Raw genomic sequence first — 21,463 nt, forward strand, 5'->3', positions numbered from 1 at the left:
GTCTTCAAACCTTTGCTGTGTTGGATGAGAAATATTACAATATGTCGTCTTTTAGGCAGTAAATGTATTAACCTAAAGTGCTCAAGTAGACCCAACCATAACTTCTCTGTAACTAGGACTATGCTGACAAAACAGAACACAGGAAGTCTTCAGGGTAAGATTGACTATTCATTCTTGCAACTGGGATTAAACAGTAGCCGCTGTTTCTGTAGCATAAATAGACAAAATCGATCACTGAAGAGATGACATATTGCATGCAGATGATTTTTGTGGAGAGAATTGAATGTAAATTGTTGTTTTACTTCTTTTGTTTGAACAGGATGGTGTTAAGACAATACAGACATTTAAGAGCAACACAGGAATGTATGAAGACTAAGTGAGGGGATGAAGAAGAAAATGCATGGTTGTTTGTTTGATTGATGCTAAGGTAACCTTGGTTCATAATTTAAATGAGAGACAACATAGGTCAGATTCCTTGAATATATGATGGTGAAGTTGAAAAACTCAACTATGGAGATACACCATACCACAAGAGAAGCACGTGCAGTGTCTGAACTTCTGGAGGATGCTGGGAACTGTAGGGAGGACATTAAACAGGAAGTTAACCTTAATCTTCTCAGTGACTCTCTCTTCAGTGAACAGCAGAAGCTAAGGCATGCATTGGACTGGGCTCACAGATTCCTCAGCAGTGGATCAGAAGTTTACCATGAACTCTGCAGAGCTGACAGTTTGATTTTTGCTGATGAAAAGCATGAAAAGAAGAGGGAAAAAGAGAAAAGATCATATAACCATCCATCTGCAGCCAAGTACCATCGTCCAGTCTTCTGTCCTGCAGGTACTGATGAGGTATTTGAAGGAGGGAGTACACTTGAAAAGCTTAAACCATCAAATTACATGAATAGTGAACAAAATAATTTCCTCTGTAGACGTAAACCTCCTTTACAAGAAGATCTCCACATTTCCTTCTCCTTTACCCAGGGGAGAGATGAGGTAACTTGGCCTGAGAACAGAGAAACTGAAAATATGAAAAGTATGGGGCTGCAGCGAACCACCAATAAACAAACTCCTACCCACGGCGACTGCAGAACAAGCAGACTGCACATATGTAATCAAACACACCAGACAAACATATCTGACAGCAGTGCAAATGAAACACTTGCATCAGATGCTGCAACTAGCTTGATCAAAGAAACCTATTCATGTTGGTGCGATGTCATCGGTAAAAAGAGCACCGTGTTTGGTGATGTGACCACCCTAAAACCATTACTTCAAAGCAGGGATTCCACAGATGTAATTTATAAAGCGATGGTGGAAGTTGAGAAAGAGAAAACAGATGCTAGGTTGAAGGAAAATGATGGAAATATGCATAGTGAACATGAATCCAACTCTTCTTTTATGAGCCACAGTGAGCCAGAGAAGATACCAGCACAGACTGCAAACCCCACTTTTTCCTGTCCCTTGGAAATACCATCAAATTTAACTGTATATGAGCAGTACCAACTTTGTGTGGATCAGCTGCATCACTTCAGACAAAGCCAACATATCAAACCGGGATGCTCCATTGAGTCAACTGCAGAAGGGAGTAAGACACCTGAAGAAGCTGTAGCACCTGTTGAAGCACCAGCCAAACCTACATCTTGCTTTGAATTGAACTGTTCCACCACAAATCCTGAGATCAAAAAACAGTTTAACAAAGCAAGAAGCAGAATGATCACAGAGGAGTGGAGCTCAGGTGCCATTAATAAAAACCAGGACAGAACCACATGTAATAGGTATAGGGAAACACTTATTGGGCACAGGGAGACCAAACATTGTGACAATTTGACTATGAAGGAAAGCAGACCTTTGAGTCAGAAGAACACTGCTAATGATGACAAACACTGTGACTTCATAAAGAGGACTTCAGAAGCCATAACCTCAACTGGGGTTATAAAGACACCTGTGCAGCACTCGAGGGCTGTGCCTGATAATGTTCCCGGTGTGGAGGAGAGTGCCACACTTACTGCTAACTCAGGTATTGAATATCATATACGAAAGCAGATCTTAATCAGTATTAAGCTAAATACTGTACAACTGCAGAGAAATTTGAAGTACACTCACTACTGTGTAGAGCAGTGGTTCCCAACCTGGACAGTCCCTCCAAGAAGTCCCATGATGAACCTGTGGGCTCATGAGATGATGTACAGGCCAGGAAATAAGATAAAACAAAATTTTACTCTGCGAATGTGTATGTTTTTTTCTCACATCTCCCTTATTTTTTTCTTGTTTCTGATGAAAAACTGAGTCCTTTTCTTCCCCAAGCCTCTAAAAATCATTTTAATTTAACAGTTTTATAAGGGAAAATCTGACTTTGGTGGAATTACTCAGAATCCATTAACATTGTGAAGAAGGTATTACAAGATTAGCATTAGCATAGCATTCTCTAATTTAAGGCATCATAAGGTAAAAACATTGGGATCCATTGGGAACATTTTTTGGTTCGCATATTATTTCATCCTCTCTCTGATTATCTCAATATCAGATTATATTATATAGATATAATATATTGAATTTGTGTTGGTTTTTCTGAGTGTCTGGGCGTGACTTGCCTTCCTCTCCATCAGTTTTGCTTCTAAAAAAGACTGAACTTCATCCAGGCCCGAAGTGTCATCAGAGTCGTGTCAAAGGTCAAAAGGAAACGACTGGAGATCGAGGTCCCCAGAGGCTTTGTGGAAAGTCAAGAATGGCCATGTCCTCACTCACAAATGGAGGAATATTACCAAGGTAACAAATATAGTAATCACGTGAACATTGATTAAATGATTTTTGTGTGTGTGTGAATTAAAATTAACGATTTATTGATTAATTTTTATGTTTTATATATATTTATATGTGCCTGGATTTTGTTAATTATAATCATAAATCATTGATCTATTCTCTGCTCTTTTTTTTTAGATGCTCCAATGTGAACATGCAGAATTTACAAAAAAGTTATCACTAGTAAATAATTGAAACACTTATTTTTGGCAGCTTGAATTTATTTATTAGTAGAAAATCATCAAAATCTTCCTGACTTTCAAAATACTCAATAATGAACAACAGATTATTTTTCCCAAAATGAAACTAATGAAATTAAATATTTCTCTGATATATTCTAACTCTACCACTGTGTTACACTGAACCTCATCATCTGTCTCCAGCAGATCGCAGTCAGCAGGAGCAGTCAAACACACAAAGAAACTGAACACACAAACATACACAAAGAGACACACACCAGAGGACAGAGTGAAACATGCGTCACCTTACAGGGATACACAACCATGCCTGCAGTCTACAGAGACACACACATGTCGTCATGACGGTACCAGACCAACATCACCAGCCTCAGGTGGGTAACAATGAAATTACAACCATGTGTATGAAATGTTAGGAAATGTTATTTCAAAAATTCTTCTAAAAACTACAAAAAATACCCACATTCATTTAAAAAGCAAAGTCACCAACAGGTCGTATGACTGGAGAAATGTTAATTAATTTCACACTTAATCAGATATTGAGCCAGCAGCAAGTCATAAGATAAAAAGGACTTTCATTAGTGTGTGTATCATGTTGAAGCCCTAGAAATTTGTTCACATGGTCACATGAAGACTTAGAAACCCCATCCTCACAAATTTAACTATTTATGATGAGGTTCAAACTAGAAAAATGGGTTATGGATAGGGTAATTCTTTGTAAAGATTGTAGCATTTAATTAATGAAAGTCACAAGTAACAAAAATATAAGGGAGGGTGGAGCAGGGGTTGTTAAACCAAACTGATTATGTTACAAGAAAAGTAGGAATTTCGTAAGACATTAAATAATTTCTCTCAATTTTGAACAAAGAAAAACTGGATGTCCGAAGAATTCTAACTTTTATCCCTTAAAAGAACACAAATATATAACTCCTTGTTTGCTTTTACAGGTACAACAGTGAATGTTGTTGTGAACAATACTGACTGTGGATACAGTGTAAGAAATCTTTATATCAATAAGTTTATGATACTGTTTGGCTGCAAACAGTTTGATCATATTTACTGAAATTCTACTACTGTTCAAAATACATTGTTGAATACTAAAAAAAGAAAAGTCATATCACCGACTTTTGCTGTGTCTCCACACATGGCCGTGCCTCTAATGTCATGTAAAAGTCTTGACAGTAATTTCAATGTTTTTACAGTGTGTGACACAGTTAATTTAAAGTTACATTTGTGTGCAGAGTGATTTTCAAAGAAACTTTTTCTGATGATTTTGTGTTAAAATTATTTATCCATGTTTTATCAAATAATTTTCTGCCTTGCAGCTTGTAATGTGTTTTCTGTAGGCTACTTACAGTGTTGTGTGTATTGTTGTTGCTGCACCTGTCAGCCAGCAGGTGTCCCTGTGTGTGACCGCTGGCTGTGTCTGCCTGATGAGGTGTGGCTGTCCATCCTGTCTCTGCTGCCTCCCAGTGATCTGTGCAGATCAGTGCAGGTCTGCAGGCGCCTGCTCGCACTGGCTACTGATCACACACTCTGTGAGTCCGCCTGCTGCATTTTAAACACTTCTCACTTGAAAGAAAGGAACAAGTTTTGGCTTTGGTTAGTTTCCTTTCATTTATTTATTTATTTATTTGTAAGGACGATGCACATTGATCAACACTTTCAACTGCAGTCCTTTGGCAAGATGCCTCTGTAACCAGTTAAGTGAGGGTTAAAAGTTACAGACAGAAGATCACAAGATGCCATGAAGATGGCAACGGCAACAAAATAAGCATTCTCAAGACAGTGCACAAGCAATGCAGAGCAGCAGTAAACGGCAAAACATTACTATAATAATACTATACAAATTATACAAAACACAGCTAAGCAATACTGATTCTAACTAGTTCATTGTGTTCATAGTAAGATTTTTGAAGCAATAAGCAGTAAGACACAAATAAAATATGATAATCATGTTTTTAAATAACATGTTAAATGATGCTGTTACAAGTTAGTAAAATGATAATATCATACACGCAGCACAGAGTTGAAAGACACAACTATAAAACATCATATCACATTGTTAAGAAAGTACTAGTAAATGCGCAATACATACCAACGCCATGCAAAGCTGACCATCTGAATACAGGCAGAGGACATGACAGCAACTTAGATAGTACTAGCAATAATAAAAATAAAATTATGAATCTTTCATGTAGACTAAATATGTTTACACGTCTGACCAGGCCTGGAAACAAGTGTTTTAGTAAGGTTAAGGTTCAGGTTAAACATTGGAGTTAATGACCTAGGTTAGTGGGATGCCCTGAATTTTTCAAAGTATCAGCACATGGTGTGTTCTCATGATGTAAGTCCGTCCAGTGCAGCGATGTACTGTACCCCTCCCTGGACAAACATACAGTGAGATAACACAGACCTACACCATCACATGCTCTCATACCTGTGCACACACTGTAGGTCAGAGCCTACAGTCTTGACTCACCTAAACAACTTTATATGCTCAACTTAAAATATTTGTTTTGCTTCTTCTTTCTGTTCCTGAAGGGAAAACTCTGAGGATTGAAAACTCCAACCTGACTGAGCAGTTGTTGCTTTTTGTGGGCAAACGTCGTCCTCGCAGCCTGAGTCTGTACAGCTGCAGTGGCCTGTCTGTCACCTCCTGTGGGCTGGAGATGTTTTTCACTTTGTGTGGAAACTCTCTGGAGGTAAAAAAAAAAAAAAAAAAAAGAAAAGAAAAAAAAGTTAGATACCTGCAAGTCAAGTCAAGAGTCAAGAGATTACTTTGTAAAACAGTTACTTTTTGTGTTGTATTGTAGGGTACTTGATCACTCAAAGCAAAAAGCTTGAGTTGTTTGCTGTCACATGATTTTACAGCGAGGACCTTAAGTTGTAGGATTACATCATCTAATCAATAAGCCACTGTGCTCTCTGTGTGTTATGCAAAAATCTTCCACTTGGAGGGAAAATACAAAAAATACTTAAAGTGAATTTTTTTTCATTAGTCAGTGAAATGCATTTTTTTGTGTCTATTTGACACTGTGAATCTATTGACCCCACACCCTGAATCCATCTGCCTGCTGTCACTGTCATTAAACACATGACTGTACAGTGCATATAGAGTTAATGGAGTGTACTAAGTCACCATAGCCATTTAGTGTCCTGTGAAAAAATTACTAATAGTACTAACATTAAGTAGGTTTTATACTGTTATGGGTGGATTACTTAACTGGCCTACTGGGCCGTGAGCCCTTTGGGTCCCTGGATCTGAACCTCTGTTTGAAGTGACATTTCTCATAGGAAAGTCAATCAAACAACGACAAAGAGACACAAACCAATTCTTAAGAGACACAAAATGACTACCAAGAAATGCAAAATAACCACAGAGATGCAATACGATCGCAAGGAGAAACAAAAATACAAAAGGATTCAAAACAACTACCAAGAGACAAAAACTGACCACAAAATCATGCAAAAAGCCGATTGTCTCATAATCCATCCATGTATACTGTACAGACACTTTCTGAGATAGAGAGGACTACTGATTGGACTTTTCATACCTACATTATGATCACTGAGGATCCATACTCTGCTTGTTCATTAACAGGCTCAATGAGACTATATTAAATCTACATTGTCATTTGTTAATTACAGGAAGTCAAGGTTACTAGCTGCAGTGGTCCTGGTCTCCATGGTGACCAGATGCTGTGTCTGATTGGGCAGCTGTGCGACCATGTGACCAGTGTGGACGTGAGCTGGAGTGGAGCAACAGACACAGGAGTGAAAGCTCTGAGTGATGGCTGTGGGGGGTCAGTTTCAGAAATACACACAAAAACATACACTTTTTCTGAGCTAAGATGATTCAACTATGTCTTTAACAAATCCTCCAAAATCTCAATAAATTGTTTACAACATGCATTGTTTTCATCAGTGTGTATCATCAGAAACTCACAACTGCATTAAAATCCACCATACATGTATCTTCAACACCCTCATTGCACATATGCAAAGTTGAGAACAATGAAAGGGTTTTACTGGGTGGACAAAAGGACGTTGTAAAGTATTAATGTTTCATTTATTCTTCCTGTAGGTCGGGACTAAAATCAGTTGTCCTGAACGGCTGTCATGTCACTGATGACCCACTAAAGAAACTCATCATGAGACACAAAGAGAGGTCAGGATACTTTCCCAGCACCACTGTATTTCTATGTATGTCTGCATTTATTTATACACTTTAAATATAGCTTGTACCACACTGTAGGCCTATGTAGATGTCAAGATGCACCAGACAAGGCATTTACATGTTCGTATGGGTGTGTTTTCCTCTTGACTTCATCATGCACCAGGGTCTTTGATGTGACTGATAGGATTTAATCATGTTCCAAATTTTGGTTGTGTGATCGTATTTGCTGTTGTATTGTCTGGCTAGAACACGGCTTGGTTCACCTGCTGAAGTGGACTTGACAATCAAACGTCTTTTTGTGGCTTTGTTTTCACGTTAGTCTCTCCAGGTTGGAGGTGTTTGGCTGTCAGTTCCTCACTCCATCCTGTCTACAGAAAATATTTGAGGTATTTATTTTTAAAAAAAGTAATTAACACATTGTTGTTTAGCATCACATACCATGTCTAAAATATGTCTCAAATATGCTTTAATGATTCCTTTTACAGAGCTTTTGCATCATGTCTTTTCTCAAGAAATTTGTATGCACCACGTGACAACACTATGTGTGCGGTATATATATACTTTTCACTTTCTGTGTTTAAGGTGTGTCCTGACCTAAAGCATCTTAACATCGGACAGGTTCCTAAAGTCAACAAACACAGTTTCACAGTGATGACATCACATCTCAAATGTCTCATCTCCCTCAATCTCACTGGTCTACAGGCGGTGAATTTGACATTTAACTACCTTTGTATGATTAAAATATTTTATCTATGGACTTTACACCAGGACACTGACTCTTCTTTTTACTGGGACAGGTTACTGACGCCACAGTGGACACATTGCTTCAAAATGGTGTCAAACTTCAGAGTTTCACCCTCAGTTCCTGCCCTGGAGTCACTGATCTGACACTGCACAACATCAGCAAATACACACCTTTCATTAGGTACAGACACATGCACACAAACACAGGAATTGTAATCTGAAGGAACTGTCATGCCTTGCATTAAATCCCTAAAGACTCAGTGGGGTCTGTCTCAGCAGATATTGTGTGTGTGTGTGTGTGTGTGTGTGTGTGTGTGTGTGTGTGTGTGTTGTGTGTGTGTGTGTGTGTGTGTGCATGCGTGTCAGATACCTGGATATAAGTGGCTGTAAGGCAGTAACAGATGCAGGAGTTCAGTCTCTGTCCTTGGGATGTAGAAGACTTCAGCAGCTGGATCTCAGCTCCACCGGTACAGGAAACAGAGGGTAAGAATCATTTCAAGTGTGTGTGTGTGTGTGTGTGTTTGTGAGATAGAGAGATATGTAATGGTCCAGTGGTGTATGTCATGATTTGACAAAGATCTACCATCACTTTTAAATGGATCCCATCTACTGTAACAGTCCCCACATATCCTGATATCAGCAATGAAACTGATGAGTAAAATGTCCCTTACAAACTTGATGCATGTGTGTGTGTGTGTGTGTGTGTGTGTGTGTGTGTGTGTGTGTGTGTGTGTGTGTGTGTGTGTGTGTGTGTGTGTGTGTGTGTGTGTCACAGGGTTACTCTACTGGCAAACTACTGCAGTGGGCACCTCCATACTGTCAAACTCAGTTTCTGCCACATCACCTCAGAGAATATATTGAAGCTCTGCAGACGCTGCAAGAGGTAAATACACGTACACAGATAGATTTTAGTCAGTATTTGTCTGCATTCATTTCACAGAGCAGATTACACGGTCTCTAAAAAATCTATGAGGGTTATCAACATCTGAAAGTGTCTATGAAGGGTCAATTTAACATGTACCATCATGTCTCAACAGCTTTTAACCCTGCTGTGTCATACTTCTTCTTAAAATTGCACTGTAGAACAGCCATTCACAAAACTGATTCTTTACACTCAGCTGTAAAGAAAACATCACTTTTGCTGATGATGACTGAAGTGAACATGAACACAGATTTACTATGTAGCCATTAAGTTTAGCTGCCCACAAATTCTGTTGGTCAAGGCCTAGCAGATACATTTGTGACAAGTGACGCACATTAAAGAGAACACATTCACACATGCTGAGAACTTTAACTGGCATGAACCTTTTTATATTACAATTACAATTACCAAACATGTAAGATCCATTTCAGTGATGATAATATAAATGATCATAATAAAGCTTGTCGACACTGTCAACCATAATGACCAGCTATAATTATGGGAGCTGAACTATCTCCAGAAATGTAGCACCTATGAATAAAGTGTGGTAACTTTGTTCTGTTGCTAGAAAACCTAAAAAGCACCATAACATATAGATGTACTGTACAATTATTGTTATTAATTATTTGCTGTCTCTGTGTTTCTCTGTCTTCAGGTTGAAGGTGCTCCATTTCTACGGCTGTGCCCATGTCCCCACTGAGAGAGAGATCAGAGAGGTCAACACTTTTGTTAAAGTTTACCCTCTGCCCTGACTCACCACACAAACATCTGCACACAGCTGGACAGATATATACACTATACCAAAAGGCTAAATTTAACTGTGTGACATTAGATAATATTATAACATGATACTTCTATTACAATTATCCCTGTGGCATATACAATTATTAGTAATGAGGTATTACTAAATGAGTTCTGCTGGGTGTCAAGGAGGATTATGACTTATGTTGAGATATCAATAAAACACATTTGAATGTATCTGCATCTGTTTGACTGTATGTGCCCCCCTCCTCCATCCTGATGCTCCATTCCCTGCAGGGGATCCAAGTTTGATCTCAACACAATCCAGCTGTGTGGGAATTTTTGAAAGGGTTAGTTTTTCTAGTTTTGATGAGACTCATTAACTTATTATCTTTGCCTTGGCTAATCAGTTACTCCTGTATTTTGGGGAGAAAAAGACCAGGTCATCTTTTACTGTTAGATTGCTCTCTAAAAGAAGATGTGATGCACTGGTAGGTTAACCATTCTGGTTTGTGTGTGCAGTTGACTGTAGTGTGTACAAACATTTGCAGAATCAATATACAATGATTTGCAAACTGCTTAACAAATATAGGAAAAGTATCAAAAGTATCAGACCAAATATGGTCTTTTTATGTGATATTCATATTTTAACCTCAATGGACAGAAAACAAAAAAGTTATTTTATCTACTTATAACTCCTTAAGATCCTAGCCACAATTTTATTTCCACCCTTCTTGGAAAGAGGAGGAACTCTTCCGCTAACAGCATTTGCAACACCATAACCAAGGGAAATAAAGAATGTGATTTTGTGAGGAGTGTATCCAAGTCAATGAGATGAGAGGAGAGGAGGAGGGAGCATATAAAAGTGAGGTAGAAGAGGCTTTGAGACCAATCCTGGAAGTGCAGTCTTCTCTTTTCAGCGATGGGATTTTTTCAGACATGGAGCAAAATGATTTACTTGCTCCCACCTAACAACTGGCCTCCAACCATCTCTGACTCTGACCAAAAGGAAATAAAATGTTAAATTTAACATTCTGACTTTGCTGTACAGTTAAATTTCAGTAGGCCTTGGCTGTTTTTAGAACACTTTCATGTGTTTATTTATGTGCAGTTGACTGTAACAGCAGTTGTTTACTTCAGGATTAAAAAGCAAAATTATGGCATCAGCAAAGGGCATGAATAAGGAAGAACAAAAGCGTCTGAGTGCGTTATTTCACACCTACGATGTGGATAATTCAGGCCGGATTGAAAAACATGAATTCACTACTATTTGCCAGGAGCTCAATGTCCCGGCCCAAGAAGCAGAGGGAATATTCAACCGCCTGGATATTGACAAAGACGGCACTGTGACCTTAGAGGAGTTTATCAGCGGCTTCCAAGAACGACATGAGGAGGAAGAAGACGACACTGAGGCAAAGGACAAACGGTCCTCAAAAAACAAGGAGCAGGTCATATCCAGGTGAGAGATGAACAGTCATATGTGCTATTTTAAACATACATGTAAGTGCAGAGCCTGGTCAATTATAGAGGATGTACTCTGCATAGTGTAGACTAAGCAGGGAATTATTCTATTTGATATGACAGGAATTCTGAAATTAATCATTAAACTTATTTTGACCAAAATCATTTATCTAAACATCATACATTATGTATAAACATTATCTTAACCCAGTAATTTTCAAACTTTTTCTGCCATGGCCCCCTTCAGAAGCCACAAAAAGTTCACACGCCCCCACCCCACAATTTCTTATCAATCATTAACAATGACAGACAAAGCAACTAATAAAAAAGGATCCATGTTGAATTATAGTGAAATAAAGGTCAGCAGGACAGCATCAACAATCTTATTTATCTTTCTTTTATAAGTTAAAATCATTCAACTTAGTTTCATTCCATATTTCTCCCCTGTTCATCCACTGGCTCTTTTCAACTCTGAAATGCCAAAAACTGCAGTTCATCGAATGGCTGCTTGATGCTGGTGGCAAAAGCGAGTCAATCCCCACAGACTCCGATGTTAAAATGCCCAACTTTACAGAAGAAATAACCATGTTTACAGTCTGGTACAGCTTTGGTCTCTATAGCTAATTTCTTCCTTCGTGACAAATGTATGGGGGTTTAATTTTTATATAACTCACTCTTTTAAATCTTATTAAGGCTGAAAGTCCTGCATAATTGAGGGCATGCCACTTGACCGAGAGGTGGGGGAACATATGTTTACCACAAACGGGCATGAAATGAAGTCTCAGCTCCACACACGCCCCACCTCTTTGCCAATTTAGGATTAGCCGGGAGTTAGGCGGAGTCAGGCATCACAGAGGCTACATCCATCTTTATTTACAGTCTATGACTTGTTTAAATAACAGTGTGAGACAATGAAAAATAATCTAGAAAATCCAGTTAGAGGGGCAGATTAATGTGTTTAAAGGTGTAGCCTATCAGATGCTGACACAGAAAAGGGGGAAAATTATCATGACAGCAACTATTTTATCTTATTTCACAACGAAACTGCAGAAACATGGCACTCACATTACAATGTAATCCATCAGGAATGTCCACTTGTATGGATGTGATGAGCACCTTGACACATTATGTTGAGCCACTTTTTGCTGGATGACCCTGTAGTTTTTCACGCAGGGCCGCTGATGTTCTGAATGCAGCCTTAATCAATTACAATTTGTTGGGTTGTGTTACCTTTTTACAAAGCTGGATAACCAGCCAGGCAACTACCCAAGATTACCCAAGAGAATAGTTTGATAATTTAATTAAGTAATTCAATATAGACTCAGAAGAAAAGGGGCCACATGTACCTTGAGGCAGTATTTTAATCAACTGTTACATCTTGTTTTTTGTTCACTTTTGTAGAGTTATGGTTACAGATTCTCTCTCCTCCTCCATTTGTGTTTGAGTCTAATTCATTTATATATGTCAACAGCAGTCAAAATGTTTGAATAAGTCTGACATAGGAGTTGACCTTATGGTTTATCCAGAGAGTAAAACATTGACAGTTCTGGGTTTTGTCGTTCAGCCAGCCACCTCCCTCAACCAGGACTATGAGCACAGAGGAGCGGAACCGGCTGCGCGCCCTCTTTCAGGCCTACGACACGGACAACTCCGGGCGGATCGAGAGGGAAGAGTTTCTCACCATCTGTGCAGAGCTGCAGGTGCCCGCAGCAGAGGGTAACCGTATATTTGACCGGCTGGACATCGACAACGATGGAACCGTCACCCTGCATGAGTTCATCAGCGGTTTCCATGATCGCTACGGAGAGGACAAGCAGTCCTCGAATGAAGGATTTTCAAAAAACGAGGAGCAGGTTATAACTGGGTGAGAGATGGACAGTCATTTGTGCTATTTTAAACATACACGTAAGTGCAGAGCCTAGTAAATTATAGGGGATGTACTCTGCACGGTGCAAAGTACAACATATCACTTATCACTTACGGACAGTCCTATTCACAATTTATATCCATAATATTGTCTGATCATTAAACAACTGTAATGCTCAACTGTATGCAGATGACATGATTTTATATTGTTGGGCAGATTCTATACAATTGGCCATTGACAATCTACAGCTTTATTTGAATGCTTTTCAAGAGGCACTCACTGATTTTAAACTTTAAACACTGACTTTAAATTTATCTTTTTAGAAAATTTCAGATGAGCACTTTACTCGGTAACGAAACTGAAATAGTCCTGCATTATAAATATTTGGGCATCTGGATCAATGATGAATTTACTTTTAAAGTTCACATCAACAATCTGTTTAAAAAGAAAGCTGCCAATGAATCTTGGCTTCCTGTATAGAAATAGAACCTGCTTTCTACGGTGGCCCTGAAAGCTCAACATTGCAAAACACATGCAAACTTACAAAACACAAACAAATTCAGAACATCTTCATCAATTTGACGACGCATGTGATGCAAATACAACACAACCAAAAACACAACAGAAGTGTTTCCAGGGGACACAAAAAATGTATGAACCCAGCTGGGACGCACTTGCATGGATGTATTATAATATTATAATACATGTATTGTAATACATCCATGGACTCTTGTTGTTCAATGCTTTTGACTTCAAAAGTCCCAAATCATTGACAACAAGCCCAGCCAGTCCCAAGTCCCAGCCAGGTTTATCACTTTTTGTCTCCCCTGGAAACACTCCCATTGTGTTGTTAGTATTTGATATAATATTTAAAAAATTGAATATTAATATTAATATTGTGTTAATTGTGTTAATAACACACAATATAATATAATATTGCAATGGCAGATGTTAGGCCTTGTTTTGTTTCATCTGGTTGTCTTTTCACCATCCATTAAGTGTATTCGTTCATTTTGTAAACTTTTGTACAGTTATGGTTACAGACTCTCTCTCCCCCTCCACTGGCACTTGTATCTCAGTCTAAGTCATTTACCAAAAAGAGACAAAACACACAATTAATAAAGTTATTGATGAGTTTGACATAGCATTTTTTTTCTATAAATATTGCGACAATATTGTTATTATGAATTCTTTTGCCCACAATTATTGTAAAGTGAAAATCTGATATCATGACAGAACTAGATGCAACATCAGCTGATATTGTAATTGCATTAGATTTATTCTTAAATAAATCTGCATGTCATCATTGTAGGCTATTAATTAGGGGAGACAACAGGTTGAATAGAGGCCTACAGTGTATTTTAGTAGTGGTTCAATCTGGGCCTGCATAGCCACATGATGCTATCACCTTTTAAAAACAAAGGTGTGGGAGAGAGTCCTGTAATAGAGTAAAAATTCATAAATATCAAATTCAACATCTTTCTTTCTTTTGTTGTAAATACAAGTAAAGTGATACCTCAGAGTTACAGGAAATGGGTCAGTGCCAATTTTAAAACAGGACCTTTGGTTTAAACAGAATCCACAGTGTATATGTTTATGGAGACAGATGATGTTTTGGATAGAGACAGTAAATAAGTTGAAACAACTTTCTAATGTCATTGTACTGTTAAATTGCATGCAGTGCAACATTGTGGTGTGTCGATGTGTGTACATGTGTGTATAAGATGTCTCCTGCATACTACAGGCTGAAAGATTACACAGGTTGAAGATCTTTGATTCATAAAGTTCATTCAAGCCATCACAGACTATCATCCTCTCCCCACACTTTCATTTGGCCTGAAGCCCAAACCTTTGTGGTTAAGGAAAGAGAGAGAGAGAGAGAGAGAGAGAGAGAGAGAGAGAGGAGTGAACACACTCACACACACACACACACACACACACACACACACACACACACACACAGGTGATGCTTGGCGCGTTACCTGAGTCAGACGCAGCAGCTGTTCTGTTCCTCTAACACTGGCTGCCACAAGCCAGACAATTATTTAGTGAAGACAGAGGAGTAGAGGAGTCCATTCGATCTACTGAGCACTGAAATCGTTTAAAATGGATGAACTTGATCAGATTTTTGTAGGATAAAGCCAAACAGCGGCCGAAATGTTAGGATAAGTGCAGACAAGTCTGGAAGTTAGGAGTTAGTCATACTTTGTGGTTTCTCGGTGTCCAGAGAATAAAACACTGGCAGTTCTGCGTGTCGGCCTCTCGGTGGTCATCTTATATTACTGAAACGCCTTTTTGTTTTTTTTTTGTTTTTTGTTTTTCTTAGCCGGTCGCATCCGTCAATCAGGGGCATGAGCGCAGAGGAGCAGGACCGGCTGCGCACCCTCTTTAAGACCTACGACGTGGACAACTCCGGGCGGATCGAGAGGAACGAGTTCCTCACCATCTGTGCGGAGCTGCAGGTGCCCGCGGCCGAGGCGGACCGTATATTTGACCGGCTGGACGTCGACAAAGACGGAACCGTCACTCTGCTGGAGTTCATCAGCGGCTTCCACGACCGCTACGGAGAGGACATGGAGCTGGAAGGAGGAGACGTGTCCGCCGCCTGGGAGGATTTCGAGGGGAGAATGGGCGACCAGTCCAAGTTCATCCCCAGGTGAGAGTTCACACCTGTCCGCTGGCTGTGCAGCCAGTAAAGTTGTAGCCTACCAATAGGTGGATGTGTTTAATATATGGAAATCCACAGGTGATATGAATGTGTCCAACAGTGAGCACATTGTGCTTATAGATGATAGTGATGTTAATGATCTTCGCAGGGAAATTCACACATTATACAGCCTGTTACCAGAGACGGCTCTAAAGGAAATGAGAAATTCATGAGAACAGTAGCTAAGCTGTGGGAAAGTTGGAGTAGAGATCACATTTCAAACTTTGCTGCTTTGAATAACAGAGGATGAAAATGATCTGTGAGTCTTGTAAATGTATTTGTCCTCAGTGTCTGTTTTTCTTTATACCCCAAAGACAGGTTTTCATGTTGACTCCACAGCATGTGAGGGTGAATAGCAGAAATGTGTCACGTTTCTAAGTCATAGGCCTCTGTGAAAATGATACCAGCAGGTGATCAAAAGTTGAAACAAAACTGCTAAACATTAGCTAGTCCTATAGCTAGTACTTTTTAACTGAGGGGATTTTCTGCTTCTGTGTTTTATATGATTGTAAACTCAATATATTTGGACTGTTGAGGATTTAAAACAAGTCACTTTTGGTAAACTGTGGTGGACAATTTCCACCATTTTCCAAACCATTAATCAAGAATATAGTAAACAGACGAAACATTAATGAAAATAGTGAATTCCTGCATATCTAAAAGATTTAAAACTTAGAGATGTCTGATTAATATGGAGAATAACTGTTGAAAACATCAAAATCCTTTTATCTCCACTGGTAAATATCTTTTCACAATAACAGTTCTAACAGAAACTAAACATAATCTTTATTGATAGCTACATCTATCAATTAATTAAACGTTTTGTTAAATTTTTGTGTGGAGGTAGCCCATAGGTGCAAATCAAAACAAAAACAAAAGAAAAAAAAAACCTTTATAATTTTAAAACTGTACCTGTGCCGACAACAGTATTTGTCATTTGTATCGGAGCTGGAGCCAATTTAGACCCTTAACAACAACCATGGCTTCTGTTCACTTAATGGGATCATGCTGTTTTGTCACTCATGATTCTCTTCTTCTTTCTCTTCATTTTAGGTATTAATGTTATCTTTAGGGTTTGAGAGAGAGACGAAATACTAGAGCTGGCTGATATGGATGAAATCATATCAGGATAACAACAATATCTTATCAGTAAATATAATGATATTGCAACCTTCCCTGTCTAAAGGAAAAACCTCAATAAGTCATTTTATCAGTTTTCAACTTCAATTTTCTCAGACTCAAAACAACATGATTATTCAATCACAATGAAACTCAATAAATGATCATGTTCAACGACTCCCCACCATGTAGAGAGACTGTATATGTGTATTGCATCCAGCTGCAAGTCACTCAGTGCTCACTTTACTAAGTATAAAGACCAGTGTGTCAGCAGCTTCACTACACATGAGAGAAGGCATTTCTCACACATTTCTGTGGAGAGACTTAGCGGAGAGGAAATTACATTACAGTTAATCATTGTCAGGCAATGTCAAGCCCTTGACTCACATAATAAAATTTGGTATCATAATCATTAAGTATCTGTGAGGACAGTATCACATTACAGTAATAGACTCTGCTCCACTGAAGTATTGGAGTATTACTGTAAGGTGTTTATCCTTCATCATTGTGTTTCTCCACCCTAAACAAGTGCCATGTGAAATGAAAACCAATGAGAAATTGATTTTATCAACAACGAAGCTCAGAGGGAAAAAATAATTTATTTTTAAACTGAGACGCACAACTACAACGTCAGCCTGCCACTGCTTATTGCTATTTGCAAACTTACCTTTGCCTTAAAAAATGTTGCATTATTGTCTGCAGCAGATAACATAATTTGTCCTGCGCTTTAAGTTTTTAATATACACTAGGTCTGCCAGAGTTTTCTCTGACAGGTCTTTCAAGTTTCTAGATTCTCCATGAACACGTGAGTCACTGTAATGTTCTGAGTTTTTATTCCTCAGAGTATCAACACTTTATGTTTTATGTGATGTGTTGAGAGCTAAAGTTTGTCTCCCATGAAACCTCCTGAATCTTTGTATGAAAGGACCTTCTGACTGTCAGTATTACAAGTAGAATAGATACTGTAAAGCCATAAAGCAAGGCAAGGCAACTCACATTAACAGCTTGGTGTTTGCTATATGAGCCAAGCCCATCTCTCTGTGTGTGCTTGCGTGTATGCATGTGTGTGTGCGTGTGTGTGCGTGTGTGTGTGTGTGTGGCCCCAGGCCTGGCATGGGACTCGTCCTCGCGCTGCTGTGCCGTAGCATCAGAACATTGATTGTCACAGTGGTACTGTCTGTTAAATACATTCTCTTATGCTCAAACAGTTAGAGTCACTGCTGCAACAGTCAGCTGACAGATGACAACTTAGAAAATGTAGTACACAACTCACTTCAGACAAGTGTCTGTTTTTTCAGGGGTAGAAAGTATATTTTGTGTTATTATGGGGAAGAGACATCAAGAGCAAAAAAATCAATTAGTTCATAATTTTATTATGATGAAGGCTAAAGTAATGAGTTGTGTATTTTGTTTTATATTATTCAGGCTCTCAGCTGACTGAGACAGTGACTTAAATTATAAGGGATCAGGCTGTGCACTGAAATTCCTCTGCACAAAATGACTTGAAAGTTACTCTCAGTGCTTTCCCCATTTAGTTTTGTCTTACATTTGTTTTTAAATGTTCAATGAAAGATGTTTCTGGAAAGTCTGTTGAATATAGCACACGTCTCTAATTTGTCTGCCAGATAGATGAAAGTATGGTTATGAGTGCACTCTCCATCATCAAACAGCAAATGATAAACATCTCCTGAATGGATCAGAGACAACCTTTCAGTTTGTGCTTGAATACAGGGGAGCTGTGTATAGTAAATGCAAATGGCAAACAGAAAAAAGAGCCAGGGTAGCACAGGGGGCAAAAAGAGAACAGAAAGCCTGGTACTACATAAAAAGGCTTTATTTGGGTCCAGTAAAAGTATTTCAGTACTTTAGGTTTTGGGGTTCGTGGGCAGAAAGGGCAGCAAAGTGGTCTTTTCGGCAGCTTTAGATTATGTCAACTACTTCTTATTAAATGCTTCTGTTTATGTCTGTTTATCTCTGACCTTTGCCGGTCTGACGTTGGATTTGTTTGTGTGTGTTTCTGTTATGATCGGTCTGTGTGTCAAAGCTTATGACACTGCATCAAGCTGTGTCACTGTGAGTTATTGACAGACCGACAGCAGAGTCTATATGCTCAGGATTACAGCCAGTCCGTCCTGTCAGAAGGCAAACACTCACACTTATATGACCCACTTTTACCTTTGTGCTGTGACGCAGGACACTCTGTCACTGTAATGACTTCAGGGCGGTGTACACTGGATAAACTGTGTGGTTAAGTTTTTCATATTGAGGTTAAATTACACACTGACACATCCTCATGTGATAGCAACAAACTGCATGGTGTGTCACTGGCAGACAAGGTGAAACCAAGAGTGTGTCAAAAGTAACAACCAGTTCTTCTGGTTTGTTTCAAATTGTATTTGGGAAATTAAAATGGAAGTTTTGCATATTTATCAAAATTCAATGTATTTGACTAAATTACCAAATGATTGGTTGTACATATAAAAATGAGTGACTTATGCAGCATATTGTCTTCCAGAGAAACAAAAACAACAAGGAATATCAAAATAAAAATAATCTTTGGGCACCAAAACAAATATCATTTAAAGTTATTAACTGCTGGAAGTTTGAGAAAAGACTCTCTGAAGTGTTTTTTTCTTCAGGCAACCAGAAGAAATGTGTCCCCTCATCAAATCACTATTAATGGAAAGCATGCTCTTATTTTGTTAATAATTTTTGGTTTTATTCAAGTTGTGCTGCATTTTCATTGGTCTGTTTCAATAATGATACTCCAAGGCTTTAATCCTTTTAACTTCAAGTAATCACAAAAATCACAATCCAATAGCCAGAGTAATTATAATTCAGTCAGTTTTAACTGGTTTGATTCAATGACATGAGAATTTCTTACCTTGAAAATACATACACAGGAAGGTGCAGATCAGTGTGAGCTTCAATCAAGGTCCAATAAAATCAGAACATGTTCACACCATGTTCTTTCACCTCACCTAATGTTTTGTGTTTTGTGCCAAAGGCAAAGCGTTGGGTGATGTGAATAAAGCATAGTGTGCTGTGTGCTTCAAGGACTTTCACCTGTTATCCACCATCCACCAATTGACAAATCTTCCCACAAAGCTGACATTTCACTTGACAGTTGAATGCTGTTAGTTTCAGACCCTGAAGTAAAAGAAATAACCAGAATTCTTCTTTAATTCTCAGGTGTTTGTGTGGGAAACAGTACAGCTGACTTTTCAGTATTACAGTTCAAAAGATGATGTCAAATCCTGATTTTCTTGCAGGCATGAACAAGCAGCAACGTTGTACCAGAACATCAGCTTGACTGAGCCCAGACTGATTCCTCAGTTTGAAAAAGTTGTCATGAACTTCACCAAAGAGATCAAACAGCAAAACTCAGAGATGGAGAACCTGGCTCTCGCTATCAAACGGTGAGAAGCACACCCATGCAAACACATACACACACACACACACACACACACACACACACGCCCTTTGCATCTTTTAATGGTAATGAATAAGGAAGGTTTTCATCATTGACATTGATGTTAAACAGCATTGAGGATATTTTATGTTAAATTCTGATTTTCTCCTACAGTCCAAAAACATGTAGGCCAGGTAACTGTGACGACTCTGCCATTTGACCATGTGCAGGAAAAGCCAGTGCACAGTAGATGATGGATGGATGGACGTTTCTGGAGTACAGTAACATTATCCTGTTGTTGTTTTTCAGAGCGCAGGACCAGGCATCGATGCAGCTCAGTGAGATGGAGGAAGAGATGGACCAACGCATTCACAATGCAGAGAGGAAAACACGGGAGCAGGTGGGAAAAACTCACACACAGAAGACCCCCTGAAAATTCAGATGTGCACATATACATGACTTTTTTGATTTTGTTTTAATATTGCAGGCTGGTTGCTATGATGTGTTTCTGTCTTTGGAGTTTGTGTAGGCAAAGCAATAAGCAGGGTGCGTTTGTTCGGCTCTTCCCTCATGTCAAACAAACATACAATATCGGATTACTGGTCCAAACTCAGACACGCCTACTGATGTGCTGGATTTCACAACTCTGTGGATCTCAGATGTAAAACAGTAGAGGTGCTGGAGCATGTTTTATAATCCAAGATGGGTTGAATTCACCTTTTAGACATGAGCTACAGTATTTTGCCACATGTTTAAAGCCTGATTGTTAGCCTGACTGTTATGTGGTCTAGGTTGTTTTTTTTTGTTTGCGTATCAGTAAACTGTAGTGAGTGTGTAGTTATAAAATGAAGTATGGCTGTGCAGCAGCATTTTTCTTAGCTCAAAGATATTTATAAAGAGATCTGGTGAGTAGTTCTGCTGTCTTGGTTATCCAGTGAGGTGTAGGAAGGGTTCATGTTGTCATCCCAGTCTCAGTTTTTCAAGATCAAAATGAGAGAAGTAAAATTAAGGACAGGAATTGCAGAGCCAGACCATTTATGCAATTTTCTGTGTTGCTGAAACAACAAATTTATTTAAACTGACAACGTTTTGATGACAGTCTCGATGAGTCTTTGTCGGGTCAGAATGTTATTGTGTGTTGCTAACACTGGCAACAGTATTGCTGACATTTTAATACTGTAACATAAGTGTTACAGTAAGAGAACATAAGGGCTCCGGGTGCTCCAGCTTCCTCCCACAGTCCAAAGAGGTGCAGGGGAACTGGAGACTCTAAATTGCCAGTTGGTGTGTAAGTGAGTGTGAATGTTTGTTTGTCTC

At 38.9% G+C, this 21,463-nt stretch overlaps 2 protein-coding genes and 1 long non-coding RNA gene across 6 annotated transcripts in view; 2 read left to right on the forward strand and 1 right to left on the reverse strand.

The window, feature by feature from the left end:
* LOC130170105 (F-box/LRR-repeat protein fbxl-1-like) lies at window positions 1-9,817 on the forward strand. 3 transcript variants are annotated; one of them, XM_056377248.1, is made up of 15 exons: window positions 1-154; window positions 320-2,014; window positions 2,604-2,763; window positions 3,180-3,367; window positions 3,941-3,987; window positions 4,384-4,531; window positions 5,538-5,698; window positions 6,645-6,799; window positions 7,081-7,164; window positions 7,493-7,559; window positions 7,756-7,878; window positions 7,971-8,098; window positions 8,284-8,400; window positions 8,693-8,800; window positions 9,495-9,817. In XM_056377248.1, exons 2-15 carry the CDS (start codon window positions 484-486, stop codon window positions 9,589-9,591), a joined length of 3,114 nt encoding a protein of 1,037 aa, XP_056233223.1. In that variant the 5' UTR covers window positions 1-154; window positions 320-483; the 3' UTR covers window positions 9,592-9,817. The 3 variants fall into 3 exon arrangements, with proteins under 3 accessions (XP_056233223.1, XP_056233224.1, XP_056233226.1); XM_056377249.1 differs by having other exon boundaries at window positions 3,183-3,367; XM_056377251.1 differs by lacking the exons at window positions 1-154; window positions 320-2,014; window positions 2,604-2,763; window positions 3,941-3,987 and having other exon boundaries at window positions 3,279-3,367.
* Window positions 5,564-14,999, reverse strand: LOC130170107 (uncharacterized). Of its 2 annotated transcripts, XR_008827945.1 has the most exons (5): window positions 14,891-14,999; window positions 8,704-8,791; window positions 8,288-8,376; window positions 7,437-7,541; window positions 5,586-5,692 (listed from the first exon to the last, which is right to left on the reverse strand). It is a non-coding gene; the product is annotated as an uncharacterized LOC130170107 (long non-coding RNA). The 2 variants fall into 2 exon arrangements; XR_008827944.1 differs by lacking the exon at window positions 7,437-7,541 and having other exon boundaries at window positions 5,564-5,692.
* The window catches only part of rasef (RAS and EF-hand domain containing), an 18,330-nt gene continuing 11,795 nt past the window's right edge, over window positions 14,929-21,463 (forward strand). The window contains exons 1-3 of the mRNA XM_056377252.1: window positions 14,929-15,564; window positions 20,007-20,153; window positions 20,456-20,546. Of these exons, the coding sequence (XP_056233227.1) occupies window positions 15,260-15,564; window positions 20,007-20,153; window positions 20,456-20,546 (543 nt within the window). The 5' untranslated portion in view covers window positions 14,929-15,259. The remainder of the gene's footprint in view (window positions 15,565-20,006; window positions 20,154-20,455; window positions 20,547-21,463) is intronic.

The sequence above is a fragment of the Seriola aureovittata genome, chromosome 5 (genome assembly GCF_021018895.1).
Source record: "Seriola aureovittata isolate HTS-2021-v1 ecotype China chromosome 5, ASM2101889v1, whole genome shotgun sequence".
NCBI classification, from domain to species: Eukaryota; Metazoa; Chordata; class Actinopteri; order Carangiformes; family Carangidae; genus Seriola; species Seriola aureovittata.

Coding starts and splice junctions, on each gene's coding strand:
- LOC130170105 (XM_056377248.1), top strand. CDS start 484: ATGATGGTGAAGTTGAAAAACTCAACTATGGAGATACACCATACCACA. Junction 3,368..3,940: donor ACCAACATCACCAGCCTCAG/GTGGGTAACAAT, acceptor TTGCTTTTACAG/GTACAACAGTGAATGTTGTT. Junction 6,800..7,080: donor CTGAGTGATGGCTGTGGGGG/GTCAGTTTCAGA, acceptor TTCTTCCTGTAG/GTCGGGACTAAAATCAGTTG.